General features: G+C 41.1%; 1 protein-coding gene across 1 annotated transcript in view; it reads right to left on the reverse strand.

Annotated features, from left to right (window-relative positions):
* Positions 1–4,567: 4,567 nt before the first annotated feature.
* ELP4 (elongator acetyltransferase complex subunit 4) overlaps positions 4,568–21,683 on the reverse strand; it is a 239,823-nt gene continuing 222,707 nt past the window's right edge. Inside the window, exon 10 of the mRNA XM_082627310.1 lies at positions 4,568–5,172. Coding sequence (XP_082483436.1) covers positions 5,041–5,172 — 132 coding nt within the window. The 3' untranslated portion in view covers positions 4,568–5,040. The remainder of the gene's footprint in view (positions 5,173–21,683) is intronic.

The raw sequence follows: 21,683 nt of genomic DNA on the forward strand, positions 1-21,683 counted from the left end.
GGAATAATGAGCACAGACACATCAACAGACAACAACAAAGCGGACTGTGACTGGCCGGTGGGAGTTAAAGGCCTTCAGTCATTGGCAGCTTAAGCCAAACATTCCCAAATCTATGAAGCAGGGCCCATTGTTGGTCAGTTGTTATTTGCAATGAAGCACAGATCTGATCATGTTTAAAGTGGCGGCACGCAGGGCAGGAGTGCTTGAGCCCAAGCAAAGGATGGAAAAAAATAAGCCTTTGTTGGGTGAAAAAGGCCTGTCTGAGACTTTTATTTCTGTCTGTTCTGTGTAACATATAAGTCAATATGGATAAGTTTCTTCTGCAAGCTTCAGTCAAAGGCTGGGGGGCTGGCAATCTAGATTAAATGCCTGCACAGGCAAAACCCTCTGGGGACAAAGACACTTCGACTGAATTGTGCTCTGCTTTTTTGTTTTGTTTTAAATCCCCAAAGGCAAATGATCAGAAATAGAGAAATTAATTGGAGGCTTTAAAAAATAACCTTCTAGTTTAACATCTACTATTTTCTAGTAAAAGAATTACTTGTGAACAGATAATTGTCTGGCATGCTGTATATTAATATTCCACCAGAGTTGCCTGCACACTGAGACATGCTGACTGCAGTTTTTATACGTGTGCATGTAGTTTGATTGTGAGCCTGCGCTGCACGTGTGCACACTTCTGCGGCAGTGTGCGCACGTACGCACTATTGGTACAGTCGCCCGTGCAGATACTTCTACCTCCTAACATTTTGCAGCCTACATTCCTTGAGGGACATGTGCCCAGGGAACTGTCAGAGGAAGGCTATGCGTGAGTGTGTGTGACAGCTGCTGGCTGGCTCACTTCTTCCCTGCAAGAAGGGATGGTTTCCAAGTGACTCTGATTTGGGCCAGGGTCAGGCAGCCAGTCCTGGCCCACGGCTCTGTTGTGCAGAGAGCAGAGACTTTGGAGCACCGGGTGTGGCATTTGGGTGCAGGAGCTGAGGCCGGGAGGAGGGGAGTGCTGTGGCCGCAGAGGAGAGCTGCCTGTGTGCACTTAGGCACGTACACGTGTCCTCTGAGGGTCAGGCTTGCCAGGGCGCGGTGGCTCAGCACCCTGGTTTAGTCTGAAGTGGCCACTCAGCTGCAGATGCCCTCTGATCCAGCAGGATGGGTCAGCTGCCTTGCCTTCTGCCTTGTGCCCTCACCCTAGGGAGACGAACTGTCCTTTTGGATGGAGCTCCAGGCCTGCCCTTGGGGACAGCACGGCAGATACTGTGTGGAAGCACTGCCCCGAGGTGGCCTTTTACTCATTCTTGAACTAATTCTTGTTTATTTATTGATAGGTATATTTATATATTTATGAATGGGAACTCTTCAGGGATGCTTTGACGCCATCTTCCAGGATGGTGGCCATCTATTTGTGATGTCCTTGGTAGAATCGTGAGACTTACAGCCGATGATTTTTCTCCAAACTTGACTGACTTAGGGAGACCAGGTGAACAAAATTCTAGCTGAACAGTTGAGTAAGAAACATGCAAATTACTCCAAGTAAACAAATGCGTTTTACTATAATGAATTCCCAGAATATCCCTCCTCCCCACCCCAAAGCTGTGCCTCCTCTTAAATGGGAAGCAGCTGCTTCTTGACATGGCTCACATAATCATTTCTTCCTCCTTTAAAAAAAAATCATAACTAGGCTTCCTAGGAGTCATTCATACAGTATTATTCTAAGATTCAGCTTTGTTTGGTGAATTTTTGTCATCTTGGAATGGTGTCCATATTCTTCTGTTTATTTCTTTTTGCTCTGGGCCTTAATGTTAACGAGATTTTTTTTTTTTTTTTAAGGGTTTTCTTCTTTGTTTAACGCTTGGCTCACCAAGGCCAAACACAAATTCTTCCCTTTTCTGTTCCTCAAGGATAAACCTCATCTGTTTTTTATTATTGACAAAAAAACCAATTTTTTCTTTTTTGCCTCGGTTCTCAATGACTTCACTGCTCAGTTTTGAAGTTCAAAGTGTAAATACTTAGGGTTAGAATTGCTTAAATTTGGTGGTGTTGATGGTGACTATCTTTGGAAAGCATTAACATGATGCTTTAGAAATGACATTCATAATGGGCTTAAACAAATGAATAGGGCTCTCCCCCCACTTTTGCTTTGTATGCGCATTCGTGTGTTGATTCTTTAAAAGATAGGGAATTGATTGCAGTGCTGCTTCCTCTTGAAGTAGTTTTATTTTGTCTAGTGTTAGTATTTGCAGGTCCTGGAGGTGGAGATAAAGAATAAATGGAAGAGAGAAGTGGGAATTGGTGGCTACTATAAAGAAATTTGGAAGGTCTTAGAACCCCAGCACCTGAGCAGACTCTAGCGGTCAAAATATTTACCTCATGTTAAAGAAAGGCAAATCTAGCGTAAGAAACGAATACCATAGAGGGTTTAGAAGTTTTAGAAACATTTAAAAGATATGAGGACGTTTCAGACACTGTTTGGCACTGTTACTTAAAATCTTTGAGACAAGCTGATAATTGAAAAATAAATCTGTCAATAGAGAGTGCATATTTCATAATATACCAAAATGGTTTGTATACCTACAGTAGCATTATTGAGGACCAGTATTTTTATGTAGTAAGTTATTAGCATATGGACAATTGATGTTTCCAGAAGGAAAGAAAACACATTTTTAGAGTGGGTTTTTTATCAGTGCAAAACAAAAATATACATCCCTCAACAGTAGCTTATTTTTTACCTTGCCTGGTGAATCAGACCAGCAAAGTACTTGAATCTGATTTTTGGAAAGCCCAGGTACTGTTATTGTTCAAAATGCACTTTCACTGAGTTTTAAGTTTCTTTTATATTTAAAATCAGGGTTCAAATATGCACATTCAATTTTTATAGTATTTATTTGCAAAGCATATACTAAATAGTAATTGGCTGTTAATTTTATAGACATGGTAGCTAGGGTAGTAAATCAATGACCTACTAAGTATTTTTGACAAGCAATTTTCATATCCGATGACCTCACATTTCCTTTTCAGAGTCAAATGCTATGTAATTGTTCCGTTGTGTGTTTGTATAAAACGAATCACAACACGGTAAGAAAAAGGTTAGCCTTATTAAAATAATAACCCGGCTAAAATATTCACTTGAGCTTATTCAGATTGTTCATAATGCTTTCAAAGGACATAGCAAAGCTTTTGTGGAGTATTTGCATATTATTTATTATCTATGGACTAAATTGATTTTTTGAAGTTGCTTTACATTTTAAAAGCACCTTTGCTTAATATGAAAGCCCTTTAATTTTAACTGACAGATCAATTCTTAAACTTTATTTTGAAAAGAAAATGGGGAAGAATTTGTGTCTTTCGAATTAAAAGAAGTGAAAAAAATAAACCAGACATTCTAAAAAAATAGAAGAAGAAACCTGATTTTTAGTACTAATGAAATAGCAGGTGACAAAATAGTTGTCTTTTTGATTTTGATCACAAAAAATAAACTGGTAGTGACAGGATATGATGGAGAGATTTGACATCCTGTCATTGATTCAATTATTCTAATTCTGAATAAAAGCTGTATACAGTATGTGTTTATGCTACAGTGGGTTTTTTTTAAGTGACTGACATTCATCATATCGGTTAGACAGTTTTAAAAACCTAGGCTTTGTTTTCCGCAATGTTGTCAAGAACAAATAAAGTATAATTTGTGGTATATTAAAAGCAAACTGCTCAAAAATGCTAGATATAACTGCTTCAAGATAGGCTAATATATTTGGAAATGTTATCTTGAAAATTCAGTTTCTCCTAACAGATGTTAAACAGCTTTTTAAAAAACTGAGACCCTTTACTTAAATATGCAAGTTACTTTTCTAACTTTTACTTTTTGTCTACTATTTGTCAAAAGCTTTGAGAGTATGGAACTATGATTCAAAAAACTAGTATTTCATATGAAAATGAGTTCAATATATCCACAAAGCCATGTTTATATTGTTATAAATGTACACACCTACCAATGTTCATAATTAACAAAGGGTTTTACCTGATGCAATGGAAATCTGAGTTAGCTTTTTTATACTTTGTCTCAGACCGATGTTTTGTAAAAATCTCTCACCAAGCTTCAATACATGTTTTTCCCCAGTATCCTAGCATGAATGTAGCTGTCGGTTTGAATTTCAATCCTGAATTATGTCTATTGACATAATTTCACAGTGTGGACTTCCATTGTTTAAACAGAGACCATCTACTTCTTTGTCTAAGTTTTCTATCACTCAAGTTCTTTATTAACAACTACTATGGCAGACTAATTATTTTTAATGGAGTCTTAATCCCAAAATACTATCTTGTCTTCATCAATTTCATAACAGGATGCATAAATGCAAATTCATTTTATTTTAGTCTTCATATATTAGCAAACAAATTTTTTCATTTCTTAAAAAAACCTTAGCATTTTTGGTGGGAGCTTTTTCAGAAATGAAGAGAAAATACGTTTTTCATATATAATTTTGAATTTCATAATGTTTTATATGCTACCTGCTGTAACATGCACTTTACCATGACCTGAGTGCCTTAAACACACATACACTAATGACCACTGTAAGGCATCTTGATTTGCTTTTATTTAAAAATAAAATTATTGGGGCTTCCCTGGTGGTGCAGTGGTTGAGAGTCCGCCTGCCGATGCAGGGGACACGGGTTCATGCCCCGGTCCGGGAAGGTCCCACATGCCGCGGAGCGGCTGGGCCCGTGAGCCATGGCCGCTGAGCCTGCATGTCTGGAGCCTGTGCTCCGCAACGGGAGAGGCCACAACAGTGAGAGGCCCGCGTACCGCAAAAAAAAAAAAAATCTATTTTCTCTAGATATAGCATAAAACAAAATTTAAAGTGAAAGTATTTCTGCTGTACTATTTCTGTATAGAAAGTTGGTTAAAATAACGAAGAATGGTGGCCTCATTTTGCAATCCTGTTTTTCAAGGATTGGAGGTCAAATCGTTAAGAAAAATATTTACATAAGCTATTAGCAATCATAATTAAAGTGTCATATAATTCTGCATCAACCACTAAGGAGGAATCACTAGAAGTCCAGGTGCTTCTTGCCTCGGGCCGTCATGCCACAGCCTGGGCCCAGCAGCTTGGCGGATTCTGCCAGATCCTGTTTGCTCGAGCGGCTCACTGTGTCTGACAAGTCTGGAGGCAAATGCAGTCGCTATGGCAGAAGATTTCAGGGGAAGGAAAGAAAGAAGAAAAGAAATAATTAATTTTGCTTTTGCCAGCACACTTCAGAATACAATATTATGCTCTGTTGATCAGCATTTAGTCTTGCATATAAAATTCCTGCTAAAACAATTCTTCAGACTGAAGCCCAATATAATCACATCTTATTCCTACTAGATTTTACAAATTGTAGCCATTACAGAAACTGGACCAGGAATATGAGTGGCACATTTCCAGAGTCCAAACCTAAATGTATTAAGATTTTTCTTCCTTAGGTAGAAATGAAAACATGTAAGTGCATAAATAAAAGCATAATTTAAAAATATCACATAATAATGGCAGGGTTGTGTTTTGGCTTTTTTTTTTTTGGCTAGAGCTCCAAGATGGTATTATTTTTCAACTGAATGTAGCTTTTCAGCAATTATGGATTCCCACAAATGCTTGTTTCCCTTTGTCTATTAAGTTGACCTGATGATTTTTATTTTAAGGCTATACTTTCTTTAAGGAACTTATGATTTTCATAGACAAATGTCATATTGACATAATGAAAAAAATGATACCAATCAAAGGGTCAATATTTTTCATATGCCCAGGTAAGTCAGCCATAACATCTGCTATAGGTCTTGGTAGTTTCTATACATCATGTTGGGTCATGTTTTCAAACATACAGTGTAGCTTTGAACACCTCTCCATCCTAACTGTTTTTCTGCAGATACAGGTTGATTTAAGGAGACCCAGTAACCAACCATCATTACAAAACAGTTACTGTAATTAGGGAGAAATATTCATATTTCAAAAAACCTTTTTTGGTTTTCAAAAGGATCTCTATCAAATTCCTTCAACTATCAGTGCTCCCAGACCACATGATTTGGTTTCATAAAAATCCAAACTCAAAGGAACATGTTTCTCGCATGAGGCAGAGTGGGTGTGCGAGGCTAAAGGTAAGTAGGGCAGGATGGGGTCATCCCCTGATGACTAAGAAAGCCTTGATGAGGTGAACTGACCTGGAGACAACCTACCTAAAACCCTTCATTTGAAAACTCCCCTCAATATGAAAAAAAAAAATTCAAGATGAAAAAGGGAAAAACCATTTTTTTGGGGTCAAAATATTGTGATGCACCAGCCTATGTTCTGGCTAGTTTCTTTCCTGATAAAAGGCTTGTTTATTGTCATGTAAACACAAGCTGTGTGCAAGGATCAAAACATTTGAAAACATTAAAAATAATTTATGAAAATATTCTTCCTTGATTTCAGTTTGCTGGTACAAATATATCTAGGATGACAGACACTATTATATAGATATGTGATCAACAAAGATGTCAGAAAGGTCCAGAAAAGCTATAATATCGATACAGTAATATAAATATAGTATTATTCATTTGTATGCTTAGCACCCATCCTGTCACTGAAGTCATTAAATGTCTATTTCTTGAATAATAAAAAAGAACTCAAATAAGACATATTTTGCCTTTGCTTTAAACAATTCTTTCATTTCTTCATACCCTAGTTTCAGAAAGGATTTCAGGTAGAAATGGAAGTGTGAAAGGCTCAGGAAGGAATCTAAAAGACATGCATGACTCTAAAGTCTGAGGTCACGAATGTCTTTGCAGTAGTTTTAACTCTATCAGTGTTCATGTGAGGAAGCAGGAGGGGAAGAGATATTTAATTATATGGCTGAGTTTAAATGTTTCTTTAAGATCTTGTAGTAATTGCTAATAAGCAAAGGAAAAATGACTAGGGTATATGCATGACCTGAAGGCTCTCTGAAACTTAAAGAAAAGTCACCATTAAAAAACATATGTGTGGGGGCTTCCCTGGCGGCGCAGTGGTTGAGAGTCCGCCTGCCGATGCAGGGGACATGGGTTCGTGCCCCGGTCTGGGAAGATCCGACATGCCGTGGAGCGGCTGGGCCCGTGAGCCATGGCCGCTGAGCCTGCGCGTCCGGAGCCTGTGCTCCGCGACAGGAGAGGCCACAACAGTGAGAGGCCCGCGTACCGCAAAAACAAAACAAAACAAACAAAAACCCTTATGTGTGTGTGTGTGTGTGTGTGTGTGTGTGTGTGTACTTTTGTTTGGGACCTCACAAAGATGAGGTCAGATGGTAATTAGGCCGTTTAGGAAATCAACTAGAGTCAACAAATATTTAGAATCTACTCGAAGCAAAGCATTCTGAAAAGATATGTGAACAGAGCACCGTCCACACTCCGTGCTGCCTTACAATCCAGTAACAGGCATGAGGCAAGCACACAGGTAACCCTCATAGTGAGCAGTCCAAGTTCTGTCTACAAGAACGGCAGAGACAAAGCAGAAATCGTGCTGCGGGGAAGGGGGCCAGAAAAAGCGTCACCGAGATGGGCTAGGTGTTAAATACTGAACTGGATTCTGACATACAGAAATGGTGATTTGCTTAACGGTGGAATGGATATATCTCTAAGACGCATTTGGTGGAAGGCTTCTACTGCTCTGACAATCCAAATGAGGAAACTAGTGTAGTTTATTCAGAACCAGCATAATACCATTTATTTCAGGAGCTTACCTATTTGCTAAAAATTTTCTCTTCCTTTGCTTCTCTAGGCAATGAGTGTGAGCCAGTTGGCGGAAAGCCCTTCATAGCAAAAGTAGCTAAATGTGACGTGTGACATGCTTGGAAATCTTTCAGGTTGAATGGCTTTGAAGAAGAGTCAAATACCATTCGTGTGTAACTTCTGAGCACAAAAATTTGGGGTGATGTGGTTAAATGCTTCTAACCAAATGTCACACCGAAAAGCTAGTTGCACACCCGTGTCCTTTGAAAAAAGCCAAAGGATGGCTCTTGGAAACATGTGAATCTACGTGTGATTCTGCCAGCTTTTGTTGATTATTACTCTAACGAGCTTACTCTGCAGCCTAAATTCTCAAGCAGTGGGTTTTGTTTTCTCCCTTTCTAAGCCTCCCCCGTGCACCATGCCAGTGCGATGTGAAGCAGCGAGGAAGAAGGTGAGATCAGGTTCCAGGCTTGCCAGGTGTGTCAGGCATTTTCCCTTCGAGGCTTCTAAAGCATTTACACACTTGACACGTAAACGTTCAGATGCTGCTGTACCCCAGATCTGTCTTCTGAGAAAATGTGCTGTAAGATACTCTACACAGTATGGTGACCTCTTTAGACCAAAACTGCAAGGCTGTGGGGGTATAAACGTTTGGACCTTGAGGTTGCACTGGGTAATGGTTTCAGTAAAAATCAAGACTATCAAAAAATGTTGTAGAGATTCAATCTTGTAAACCAGATCAAGGTACTCATCTTTCTCATTTTATACCTGGGGTTCTGAGGCCAGCGCCAAAAACATACCTTACATCTTTTAAAAAATTTATTTTATTTTATCCATTTATTTAATTTTTGGCTGCATTGGGTCTTTGCTGCTGCACGCGGGTTTTTCCTCTAGTTGCTGAGAGTGGGGGGCGGGGGCGGGGCCGGGGGCTACTCTTCGTTGTGGTGCGCTGGCTTCTCATTGCAGTGGCTTCTCTTGTTGTGGAGCATGGGCTCTAGGTGTGTGGGCTTCAGTAGTTGTGGCCCGCCGACTCTAGAGGGCAGGCTCAGTAGTTGTGGCTCGCGGGATCTAGAGCGCAGGCTCAGTAGTTGTGGCTCATGGGCTCTAGAGCGCAGGCTCAGTAGTTGTGGCTCGCGGGCTCTAGAGCGCAGGCTCAGTAGCTGTGGCTCGCAGGCTCTAGAGTGCAGGCTCAGTGGTTGTGGCGCATGCGCTTAGTCGCTCCGCGGCATGTGGGATCTTCCCAGACCAGGGCTTGAACCCGTGTCCCCTGCGTTGGCAGGTGGATTCTTAACCACTGTGCCACCAGGGAAGCCCTACCTTACATCTTGAGCTAAAAATTTTCCACCTGATTTTCTTTTCCCAAATTCTGGGAGGAAGGGATTGTGCTGCTGAGGAAGGAGATGCTTGTCCGGCTGACTGCCTGCCTGCCTCTTTTTTCCATGAATGCCTTGTCTAGAATGATGATTTCTATGTAGGCAAAGGGATCTGGGAAAGGTGCGACAACTCCCAAGGTTCCGCAGAGGCCTATGTACTTTACAGCGATTCATCCCACTGCGTTAATGGGTCCCTTTTCTTCAGTGCTACAAGGTGGGAAACAGCGAGGCTGACAAAATGCCCTGGCGGATTAGGGGAGTTCCTGCCAAAAGGCAACCTTAGCCTCATAGGAAGGCCTGGGTCGTAATAAAGAAGTAGCAGCGGAAGTGCTTTGCTCTGTGGCCCCAGGGAGTATCAAGCTGAGCTGGACCGAGATTCTTCCCCCTCTGCCTACCTCTCTGTCCCTTTGTTGGGTTGAGCCACTGACTATATTTTGTTCCTTCTTGAGTCAGCAACTCTACTGATTGTACACAGGATTGGGTTTCCTGGCTCCACAGTTCTCTTCCTAATTCCCTTTCTCCCAGCCTGCCAGACGTGTGCTCAGCACTCACAGTTCCCCGACAGAAGGGGCAAGATAATGAATCTAGGTTACACCTGGATTTGAGACAAATTGCGGGTAAATACCATTAAAATAAGTTAAATCAATTTATATTTTTCATATTTTGCCAAGACCAAACCACCAGGCACTGTTTGTTTTCTGAAAACAATTGATATAGTACATTTTAACCCTTAGCAAATGAATATTTGTTTTAATTCTTTAAAATTTATGACATTTCCTGAAAAGTCAAACTTTCCATTACTCATAATCCCAGAAATAGGAGTTAATATTTCAAAATACTTTCTAATAGTTTTCTTCTTTTTTCTTTAAAACACAATCAATTTAAATTAAAACTTGTAAACACCTTAGAACACATAGGTTCCACATTAGTCCCTTCACAGAGGCAGCCAGTGACAGTTTAATACCTCCCTCTGTCACTCGCTCTCAATGTGACTTCAGATACGTCACTTCACCTGTCTAGCTTCAGTATCCTCATCTATCACAAGTGAATAATTCTCCCCTCATAAGATCGTTATGGGGATCATATGAGATATGAAGTGTTTTGTGAACTATTAAGTACTACACAAATTTATTTCTACCTCTTTTTGCTTCAAGAAGGCATTTGAGGTGGCTCATAAAAATACCTTTGGGAAAGATAAAAATAAGTGAGCTTATTAGGGCAAGGAAATGAATCTACAAATTTAATGAAAAACGTATTTGTAAGCAACAGCAACAGAATATTGGACTTGGCCAGCAGGTCTCATCACTAAGTCTGAGCATTTACTACTCATTGCCCTCTACTACAGTGCTGTAAAGAAATATAAATATAAAAGGAAACTGCAGTCATTGTCTCCGCTTCTGGGAAGATTTAAAAAGGCTAAATAATTTCCCTCATACTTAGTAAGACAATAGTGAAAATGGGGCATGTCAGGTGCCTGGCTTCTGGGCCAGTGAAAATATGCATGGCTGTGTAAAGGAGGCAATTTGGGGTCCATTTACTTATTTTTATTTATCTATTTTTAAAATTTATTTATTTTTGGCTGCGTTGGGTCTTCGTTGCTGCATGCAACCTTTCTCTAGTTGCGGAGGCTACTCTTCGTTGTGGTGCGCAGGCTTCTCATTGCGGTGGCTTCTCTTGCTGTGGAGCACGGGCTCTAGGCGCGCGGGCTTCAGTATTTGTGGCACGTGGGCTCAGTACTTGCGGCTCACAGGCTCTAGAGTGCAAGCTCAGTAGTTGTGGCACATGGGCTTAGTTGTTCCGCGGCATGTGGGATCTTCCCAGACCAGGGCTTGAACCCGTGTCCCCTGCGTTGGCAGGCAGATTCTTAACCACTGTGCCACCAGGGAAGCCCATATTTATTAAAAAAAAAATCTATGTTGCACATGTATTTAATGCTGATGCAATAACAAAAGAAATGTCAGAAGATGAAGCTTCTCCACTCAAGTTTTAAAAGCATTTCCCCTTCTTTATATCACGGGCAGGAAACCAATGCACAACAGACTTGCCATCCCACTCCACTGATTTTTTTCAAGAGCTGTGTGATGCCCTAACCTGGAGTATGGTTTGCTGATTTCTGTAGCCATATTCTGTGTTATGAGGCACTGCTCTGGATGGTAGGGAATGAATTAGGGTATAGGCTAAGTAGCTGCAATACAGAAATATCCCAACCCACTTCAAAAAACGGCTAAAAGACAGATAGAAGTTTCTTTATCCCCCACTTTACGGGCCAGAAGTAGGCAATGCTGAACTGGAAGGACTGGTCTGCCATCCTCAACAAGTGGCTCCCACTTCTGGCTCCAAGGCTGATCTTTTTGCTCTCTCTCAGCTGGTGGGAAGCAGGGGCCATGAAGGAAGGCTTGCAAGTTGGACACATCACTTCCATACGCATCTAGAACTTAAACATGGCCCCACCTGGTTGCGAGGGAGGCTGGGAAATGTTGGAAGAAGGAGCAAATGGATACTGGGAGACAACTAGTAGTCAGCTACAGTTTTGAGAAGGGCCATAGCAAAACGATCACCCTCCCGAAGCATTCACTCTGTGTGTGAGCTTCTGCTAATGGCAGAAGGCTCCCTACTTAGTTTCTGACCAAGGAAATGCACACCTGATACCCCCACCTGCCCAGAGGGCAGGGGTTAAAGTAGTGCTCAGAGTCTCTCTTATATCATAAAAAGAGATATATTTCCTTTGTGGAGAGACTGATTTCCTTCCGGGGGGCGCTAGGAGGAGGGTAGAGGGAAGGATCCAGATGAAGCAGACTTTGATATGTTATTCATCATCACTATTATTTCTTCACAAGATTTCAGAGTGTTATTTCAACTTGCAAAAAGCCCGCACAGTGTTATATGCCGTTATATAATTATTATATTCTTATATTATTGCATTTATATTATTCCATAATCATTACATTATTACAATGCAATGTTACATTGTAGTTATTCTATATCTGGCTAAAATTTTGCAATGTGGAAGGTGCATTTGCCTGATTTTGGTGAATTTTTTGTTACTCTTATATATGAGTAGGGCAGTGGAAATCATGCCAGAACCATATGTTTGCTCCTTTTGGATTGATAAGTGTATGTTTGATAGCAGCCGAATATTTCTGGAAGAAATGCTGCCAAAACATGGTCAGGTTTTAGGTTTCAGTTTTGTTTGTTTGTTTAAGATCCAATTCATCCCCAGGGTTTTGGATTAAAATTGTTCTATTGAATGTCATAATCATACTATATCCTTTGAATTGAAAAAAATTCATTTGGTTCTTCCTGATTGATCTGAAAATTAGACAAAATTTCAGAGCTGGAACGTTGCACATTGGCTGCCCATTGAAAAATGCTCAGGTGTGCAATTATTCTGACCGTCAATTATAACTGACAGTATTGTCTTGCCTCCAAACTCACCTCTCTGAAAGCAGATTGTGAAGAACTCACTTGTCTAAACAAAAGTGTGATTTGTGAAAAGCCATGTGTCTGTGGCAGAGATTGCTAGCTTACTTCCAATATCTATTCTCTTCCTTTGCAGCGAGTAAAAGAATCTCTGAGTATTAGTGGGACACATGGCCTCCCAGAATAAAGGCCACGCTCCCCAGCTGCCTTTGCCAATAGCTGAGGCTGAGTGATGAAGCTCTGGTTGCTTCATCTTGAGCAGAAGTGCTATGATTAAGTTCAAGGTTAGATCCTTAGAGAGGGGGAGGTGCCAATTACTTCCCTTTTCCCTTGGCATCGTTATTCGACCCCAGCAAGAGGGCCCCCACCCTGGGCCCTGACCCACGCCTCCTCATGGGGTGAGGAATTAACAGGGCGAAGGGGATGTGCCCATCTAGAGCCTGTACCCTTCATTATAGGACACACTCTGGGTACTCAGAACCTCGGAACTCCCTGCGCAAATGGCCACAAAGCCTGCACAGGTCTCTTCCCCAGGTCTGTCCACCGTGGGCGAACTGTGTTGTCTATAGGCACACCCTGGGGCCCCAGCAGGAGCCAAGGGGTGGCTGTTTGTGGGGACTGTGGACAGATTTTGGATGTGAAGGCTGGGTGTCCCCAAGCACAATCACGTTGCCCGCTGTGTGTGGGAAGGAGACAGGGGTGGGGAGAGAAAGGAGATGGGCTGTAGGCCCGTTCTTCCTATGTCTCCATGTTCTGGAGCAGAACCCTGATCCTAAATTTAAACTTGGCTCTCCAGGTAGGTATATTTGTGAAGCAAGGAAGGGAAAGCCTATTTAATGATTTTTTGGCTTGATAACGTTTAAATATTGAGGCATATAATAATGTGGTCCTTTATTTGCATTCCTGTTCTAGGCTCCACAACGTTAGGGACAAGCCAAACTTCCCTCTTCCCACTCGCTGAAATGTGGACTTGAGGGTAGGTGCTGAAGCAGCTGTCCTGGGCCATCAAACGGAAGCTGTGGGCTGAGGAGGGCATAGCAAAACCACAGAATTAGTTTAGGGTCTCCTGACACCAAAAGAGCCCTGGGTCACTGAATTGAGCTTTTATGGGGTATTTTCTCCATATTATTTAAGCCACTGCATTTTTGAATTTCTTAAATTAGCAGCCTAACCTATATCCTCCTTATGGAGAATTTGGTACCTGAAAAATGGATCGAGTTCTACCATCAAAATCTAAGTTGGCAGTATATATTAGTCCATGCCATTCTCTCACCTCATCCCAGCTCACCCTTCCCCCACCCCATGTCCTCAAGTCCATTCTCTATATCTGCGTCTTTATTCCTGTCCTGCCCCTAGATTCTTCATAACCTTTTTTTTCAAAGATTCCATATATATATGTTAGCTGATTCACTTTGTTATAAAGCAGAAACTAACACACCATTGAGAAGCAATTATACTCCAGTAAAGATGTTTAAAAAAAAGAAAAATCGGGCTTCCCTGGTGGCACAGTGGTTGAGAGTCCGCCTGCCGGCACAGGGGACGTGGGTTCGTGCCCTGGTCTGGGAAGATCCCACATGCCGTGGAGCGGCTGGGCCCGTGAGCCATGGCCGCTGAGCCTGCGCATCCGGAGCCTGTGCTCCGCAACGGGAGAGGCCACAACAGTGAGAGGCCCGCGTACCACGAAAAAAAAAAAAAAAGAAAAATCTACGTTGGCTTAGTGGTTGGAAGGTGGGCAGTGAGGTCAGTATCACAGGTTGGAAAGCTGACTACCCTTGTTAGGCCTGTGGCTCTGGTTGAAACATTGGAGAAATTCAGGATATTGCTGTGTTAGTGACTTCTTGCCATTTTTGGCAAAGTTATTTACAAAAGAGAAACGAATGTAGGCTAGAGCTATGGAATATGCAAGAAGAGATAGAGGGACTCCAACTCTATTAAAGGAAATGCCCTGCCTGCAGCTCACAACTTAAAGTGAGTAAAAGTTTGGTAATTCGGGATGTCAGAAAGTTGAAAAAACCCAGCTATTTCTGCAATTGCACACCAGAGCAGGCAACCTTCACAGATGCCTTTGCCCCTAAGCCTTGGTGAAATACCTCATTAAGAGGCTGGCCAGAAAATGGGGGCCGGCTCAGAGACAAAAGTCAGATTAAGGGTGTTGCCTTCCCTCTCAAGTCAATTATTTCAGATGGCTTCAAGCTAGTTACAAGTAAGATGAAAGAGATGGGTATAGGTAGAACAGAGAGGCCAGAAAATAAGACTCAGGCCTTACAAGGTAAGAGTTGTGGTGGACATGCGCCCATTTCAACTGCCTTGTGGTGTGTCTGCCTGCAGGTAAGAGGCTGGAAAAGTGTGAATTAGGCTCATCCAGTTAGACGCAGCTGTACTATTTAGAAGGTGGAAGAGAAGCAGGTGCTCTCCTCTTGCTCTCCTTTTACTGCTGCAATTGGCAAGCACTGTTGCAGGGACAGTCTTTGTTGTTGTTGTGTTTTTCTGAGTTCTAGTGACTAGTCAACAGCTTCATAGGCTTCATGGGAGCAGAGAGGCAGCTGTAGAAATGGAGGCCAGTCCAGTGTTTCAGTGTCCAGTGACTTGCTTGATGGGGGCCAAGAAGCACGGGCAGCAGTGGCAGCGGGAAGTTACTCGCCCCAAGATTGCAGCCACGGAGCTGTGTGCTTTCAGTGAATAGCTCCAGTTGCGGTCTCCCAGTTCCTCACCTTCCTGACTTTGGTAGAGGCAGTAGCCTCCCTGGAGGCCAGTTTGGTGACACTATCCTTCAGCCCTTCCAATTATTGCACTAGCTCCCAGTTTTCTGGTATAACCTTTCTGACTGCATCAAATAATTAGATGGGATCTGTTTCCTGCAGCTGAATCCTAGAACTATGTCTGGACAACTCCTTGGCTGTGATTACTTGCATGTGGAAGCAAATCAACCCGGAACCTCATAAAATTTTGAGGGGGTTGTTTTGCCAAAGAAACTACAAGCCTGGTCAAGAGTCTATGAGTATTCAACCCCTAAAGAAATCGTAAGTCCCCAAATCTGATCTATCAATAAGCGTGCTGTAAAAACTGTGCAGCCCCCAAAGGGCACAGACTCTAATGGCGACTTCACGTAGCCATCAATGATAACGGACAAGGAATAACTTTCTAAAGGGATACAAAGGAGAGTGGACAAAGGAGTTCCTTCCAGAGGGCAGAACTGAGGGTTACAAACTGGGCTACACTCCTCTACTGCCAGGGCAGAGAATTTTTGCAGTTTCTCTCCTGTAGGATTCCCCACTCACCCCTGAAGAAGAGGTAAGTGTGTGGGAAGAGGCTGTGCACGGATATTTGGATTCCGAAGGGCTGTGGACTCTGATAGAGGCTGTCATTAACCTCCAGTGTCCACTCTCCCTTCCTCCTTTAGTAGAAGAACCTGGGAATATATGGCCATCCTGAATAAAGACTTTACTTCCAAGCTTCCCTTTCAACTGGTTGTAGAATACAGTAACCAAGTCTGAAAAATACCGAAGTGATGTTGCAACTTCAGGGTATTCAAATGGGATTTGAACTCAGGCATTCTGCCTTCAAAGTCTACATTCTTACTCGCTGCTCTATGTGCCAGAACTTTTCTAAGCACTGGAGGTAAAACAGTGAACAAGACAGGCAAAATCCTTGCTTTCAAAAAACTTACAACTTCAGAAAGGGACAATACATAGACACTTATTAACACAAGGAGAGACAGCTAACATACAAGAAAGCCAACAAATGGAGAAGATAATTCAGACAGTGAGAAGTCTTTTAAGGAAATGAAACATGGTGATATGATACTGTCTGGGGGTACTACTCTAATTGGTGAAAGCCTTTCTGCAGAGTACATTTGAGCTAAGATCTAAATTTTCAGAAAAGACCAATGAGGACCTGAAAAAGAAGTTTCCAGGCAAAGGGAATGAAATACAAAAGTCTTAAGGTAGGAATAAGCTTGGCATTTTTGAAGGACAGAAAAAAAGGGCACCTTTTCTGGAGCAGTCACCAAACAGGGGAGAGTGGCCACGGCTAGGAGAAGTTTGGCTTGGTAGGAGCACAGTGGGAATGGGAGGATGCTGTGGGTCAGTAACAGAAAACAACAGTTGTTGCAAACGTGTATTCTATTAACGACAGAATTTTCCAAAACGTGGTGTACACAGGCTGTTCTAGATCCTGCTTTCTTTTGATTCAGAAAAGACATTCTAGTCACTAAGTGACCCACAGGGTCCTCCCACTGTCACCGTGCTCCTGTGGGGAGCGGTGGTTCTCAGCCTCACGCCTGCCCAACAGGAAGATTCCAGGTGGAGGGGTTGGGCCCTGTGTGAAGTGTGCATGGAGGAAAGCCTCTGAGTGCTGTTTGTGGGGATGGCTTGTTGCGTTTAATCCTCTTAAAATGTGAGTCAGCATCTTTTGGACTACATCATAATAAGAATACCACCATGTTTCAGTTCCAATGTTCCTGAACTTTCAGACATTGGAGATATGGGGAGTCATGTTATTCTCCTCCTTTATTTCATACACTGATGGAGAACAAACTAGATTATTCCTGGAGAACTTTCCTTAAAATAGTTGTACTTTTGGGCTTCCCTGGTGGTGCAGTGGTTGAGCGTCCACCTGCCGATGCAGGGGACACGGGTTCGTGCCCCAGTCCGGGAAGATCCCACATGCCGCAGAGCGGCTGGGCCCGTGAGCCATGGCCGCTGAGCCTGCGCGTCTGGAGCCTGTGCTCCACAACGGGAGAGGCCACAACAGTGAAAGGCCCACGTACCACCAAAAAAAAAAAAAAAAAAAAAAGTTGTACTTTCTACACAAACTAAAGGCAGTATCTTTTTCTTTTCTTTGGGTCTCTCCTTTTTCTTTTGCACATTTTATTCTCATTCATGTTCTAACATGAGCAGGACTGAGAAAAATATATCATTTAGGTAACAGTTGGAATAAAGTGACTTGAATTGTGACCTAAACTTGGACAGTAGAAACTGTGAAAGATGCCTCCCCCCCGCCACTAGCCTCTTCTCTGGGATGGATAAAGGCTAAAGGAATGGGGTGGCTAAGTCCCACATGGCCACTGTGATCTTGTGGTTGTGCATCATGGCCTGAATGAGACTCCCCATATCTCCTGAACGGACTCCCTCTCATTCACCCTTCCTGAATTGTAGCAGGGTTTCTCACTCTGGCAACCTTTTGACTGGTCTCCAACTCTGCTTAACCCAAGGCTTGTATGGGCTCTGGATCACACAATGCAGGCAGGAGCATATAAGCTCCAGAGTGTATAGAATCTGAATTAAGCTTGAGCAGGGCCAAGCTGAGAGACTCTTGAGATCTAGGGCCTACTGCTGCTCTGGCAGTAAGTGGAAGAAGACAGATCTTTCTGTGGAGAGACCGTCGTTTTGATAGGCTCTTCAAGCCTGCTTTGTCCAGAAGGCCCCTTTTCTACCCGAGACAAGTGAGGAAACATTTTAGGAGCAATATTTTGGTACTACCCCTCCGATGGCTTAAGAAGAGTAAGATATTTTAGGAACATATACCGTTTTTGGATCTGAATGTTGAGCTTGAAAAAAATACTTCTTTTAGAAATAAATTCAAACTACTAATTATATGAGAACTTTTTTTCTCTTAAAGCAGATGGAAACTATTCTGGAGGTGGCAAAAGGTCCAACCTGCTCTTGTCTGCTAGAATTCAAACTAATGTTTGCTCTTTACTATAATCTGAAGCCTCTTACTCAGTAAACTGTTAGCAGATAAATATGTGTGTAAGCTCAAGGCTGATCCCTAAATCTCAGAGATTTTTGAAACTATAGCAGATGCACTTTAACTTAGGGACTGGCAGAGGTCTGACTGATACATAGCTAATGGAAGAGATGAATGCTAACATGTGAAAAAGCAGGAATCAGAGAATTTTGAAATCAGATAATTGCTTAAGTTATCACACTAATTTCAGTCCACTAAATAACTCCAAATTGGCAGCTCTGGATGAACACGCCCTCAACCATATATTTTCGTATGTCAGTATGAACATATATTGATTTCCTTTTGGCTGTCCATGAATGAGTCCTGGGAGCATAATGGCCAATGTGTTTGCTTGCATAATGCCCTACAGTGTATGCAGAACATTGCTCCACAAAGCCCTAAGATGGGGTATGAAGGGCTCGGTGGAAATGGCAATGTACAACACGTTGACAGCATTAAATCTCCCAACTGCTCTGTAGTTACTTTGAGATCCCCACGTTTAAGGGTTTGCTAGTTCCTGGATATGAAGAAAGAATTTTTAATGGGGCCAACTGTAGGTGTTTACAAGGGGGAATTGTTGTTTTTTATTAGGAGCTGCCTTATGTTCAATAGTTGTATTTACTTTGTCAAGCTAGCCAGAATTAGAAATCCCCATTGCTAGGCAGCCCAGAGCGTCTGCGAAGTATTTCTGGGCATTCAGAACTGAGGCATGTGCTGCCCAAAGGCAGGTTTCATTACAGTGTGTTATTTAGTCCTGGTTCGTCCCTCCCTACCCACACCCCCCCAGAGAGCAGTGCTTCTATAACAGGAAATCTTGCTTACTTTATGCTGAAACATATTTACATGACTGAAACACGACAATTAACACATTTGTAAGGCTTGAGGGATAGGCACACTTTAATGGTTTTTTGAAGCAGGCAGATTTCCTGGAGCTTTTAATCTTATTTTATTTTGTTCTGCATGCGTGAACAAGTTCTTCTTTACTATAGGTATTTGACAAAGTCTACCTGGTGTGAATGTGAATGAAAAGAAAATAATGTAAAACTTAACTTTACATTTTATCTTTGCCAAACCGTTCCTAACTGCTTTCACCAGTTCAATGTATATTGAGGGCTATGCTATTATTTTTGACATGTTGTGTTAGTTTTTATACAAAGGCAGTTAGGTAGTATGTTTTTGGCTTGACAAAATGAAATGTGGCTTTCTCTCCACTGACAGTATAAAAACTTTTCATGATGAATGAAAAGTATCAATTACAGCGGTGATTTTCCGCACTCTTCATGGTCAAAGGTACACTCTCCTAGGTGGTGTATATTTCACTTGCTCCAAATTTAACTTAACAGCCAGGTGGTATAAAGCAGTATTATTTGATAAGTGCTATTGTGTGTGTGTGTGTGTGTGTGCGCGTGTGTATATGACTGTGATGTTTATTTATACATATAAATATACATATAACATGGCAATGTTAGGAATATTTTAATATCGTTAAGTGTATAGATTAACTGCCAAAATCTTGGTAAAATTTTAGAAAAAATCCCTTTCATATCAGAACCCTCGGTAATGAAATGAAACTTCCATTTTCCTTTTGACTTCTGCATGTTAACTCGGAAACCCCCGCCCCAATTCTCACTAAAAGTTTACGGCAAATTTACAAATTACACTGGTTTCAAATAGTCACCCAGTATATCTATCTCTCCCCTCCACAGACCTCCTTCCTCACCAATTTCAAAGGGAGCTCAGTGAACAGACTGGGCAAAGCGAGAGCCCTCTCTCTACATGCCTTAGGGCAGTGATGGGGCAGCACCAGACGGAGTGCACTAGCTGAGGGATACAGATTAGAGATGAGGACCTAACTCCAAAGAGTAACTCTCTGCTGAAGTGACTTCACAGATAAGAAGTATGCAGAGAATCAATTTAGTCTTAGATAGAAAACCTCTCTATGAATAATGGGAAAGAAAGTTAAAGGATATGAAGCAAATAAAGCAAGAAAAAAATACTGATGATCAGAAAAGAGCAAAATATTTGTGAGTATATAGATAAATGACTGTGCCTACTTTTAGGGATTTATTTTTGTATTTATTTATTTGGTTTAATCAAAATGCATATTTCTACGGAAATGTTAACAAGAGCTAAGTTTAATTTCCACATGGATCATTTAGAAGTAATTTCTCATAGAGATTATTCTCTATTATCTAAAAACTCATTTGCTTTTATATGTGGAGGATTTTTTCCCCACCACTTAACTTTACCATTGAGCTAAATCTTTTTACAAGGAGGTCTGAAAGATCCTCAAAATGCAGAAGAACCAACAACCTGATATATGGAATTGGCTAAATCTTGTTTCAAGTTTTCACTGCAGTAGGAAGAGTCACTCTGGTTCAAGTAGAAACTCTGAAATTTGGGGTCATTTCAGCCAGAGTCTGCAGGTATGCTTTGGGAATGTTCCTTTTGGTATATGAAAACTTATGCTCCAAAATGAATTAATGGAGGAAAGTGATTTTGTAATTGTTATGTAGGGTTAATGCTCTAAATTTTAAAGATCTAAGTTAAATGAAATAGACGTATTTGTACATTTCTATTTGATTCCTTTAATATTATAAGTGCACAAAAATTTGTCGAGGCATTGAAAGCAAAGGAAAGCATGATTTGTGGAAAAAGATCATCAAATGGTTCCTAAAATTCAATATTGATAAGTTTCATAATTTAACAAACAGTGATGAAAAAATGGAGTTTTTCCTTTCAAGACTTATCAAGGAATGGTATTTTTTCTTCTTTCATTCTAACTTATGTCCTAAAGGGATATTATTTTCTCTAAATCACTTTAAGCAAATACATCAAATTATTACCCAATTAAATATCTGTAAATTACAGAATATATTGCAAGCACATAAAAGCCCTGTTTCTAAATGAAAAAATTACAACAAGCATCTTCAAGTTATCAATATATATTTATTTTTAAGTAACACTAAGATTTATAAGTGTTTATGTCCCAAATCTATTAGCTGGCTTGTATATTTTAACAGTCTACCTTAAATGTCATACGATTTCTTTCAACATAAACTAGAATTTGTTATTAAATATTAATACTTCACACAAAAGAATAATTGATTATGTTTTAAAATCATGAATCAAAAGCTATCTGAAAAGCTATGGAAAAAATAAAAGTGAGAACATATTCTTTACTTCTAAACTAGTCAAAAGAATTTCCAAACTTATGTCAATTAAAGGGATTTAGTAATAACCACACTCTATTCTAAAACCCTGAAACTATATGTATACATCTTACACTAACGAAGGCACTACATGAAAAGTAAGTTCACAGGTAGATCTATAATTAGAACTTCAATAAGGATAAGTTTGTTACTATTAATATATCAGAAAAATATATTTATTCTTCCCATACTTCCATGGTATTTTTTAAAAAACTCAGTTGGGTAATAAAACGTCTATCTAGGTTG

Source organism: Mesoplodon mirus (genome assembly GCF_964341445.2).
Source record: "Mesoplodon mirus genome assembly, chromosome: 7".
In the NCBI taxonomy this organism is placed as follows: Eukaryota; Metazoa; Chordata; class Mammalia; order Artiodactyla; family Ziphiidae; genus Mesoplodon; species Mesoplodon mirus.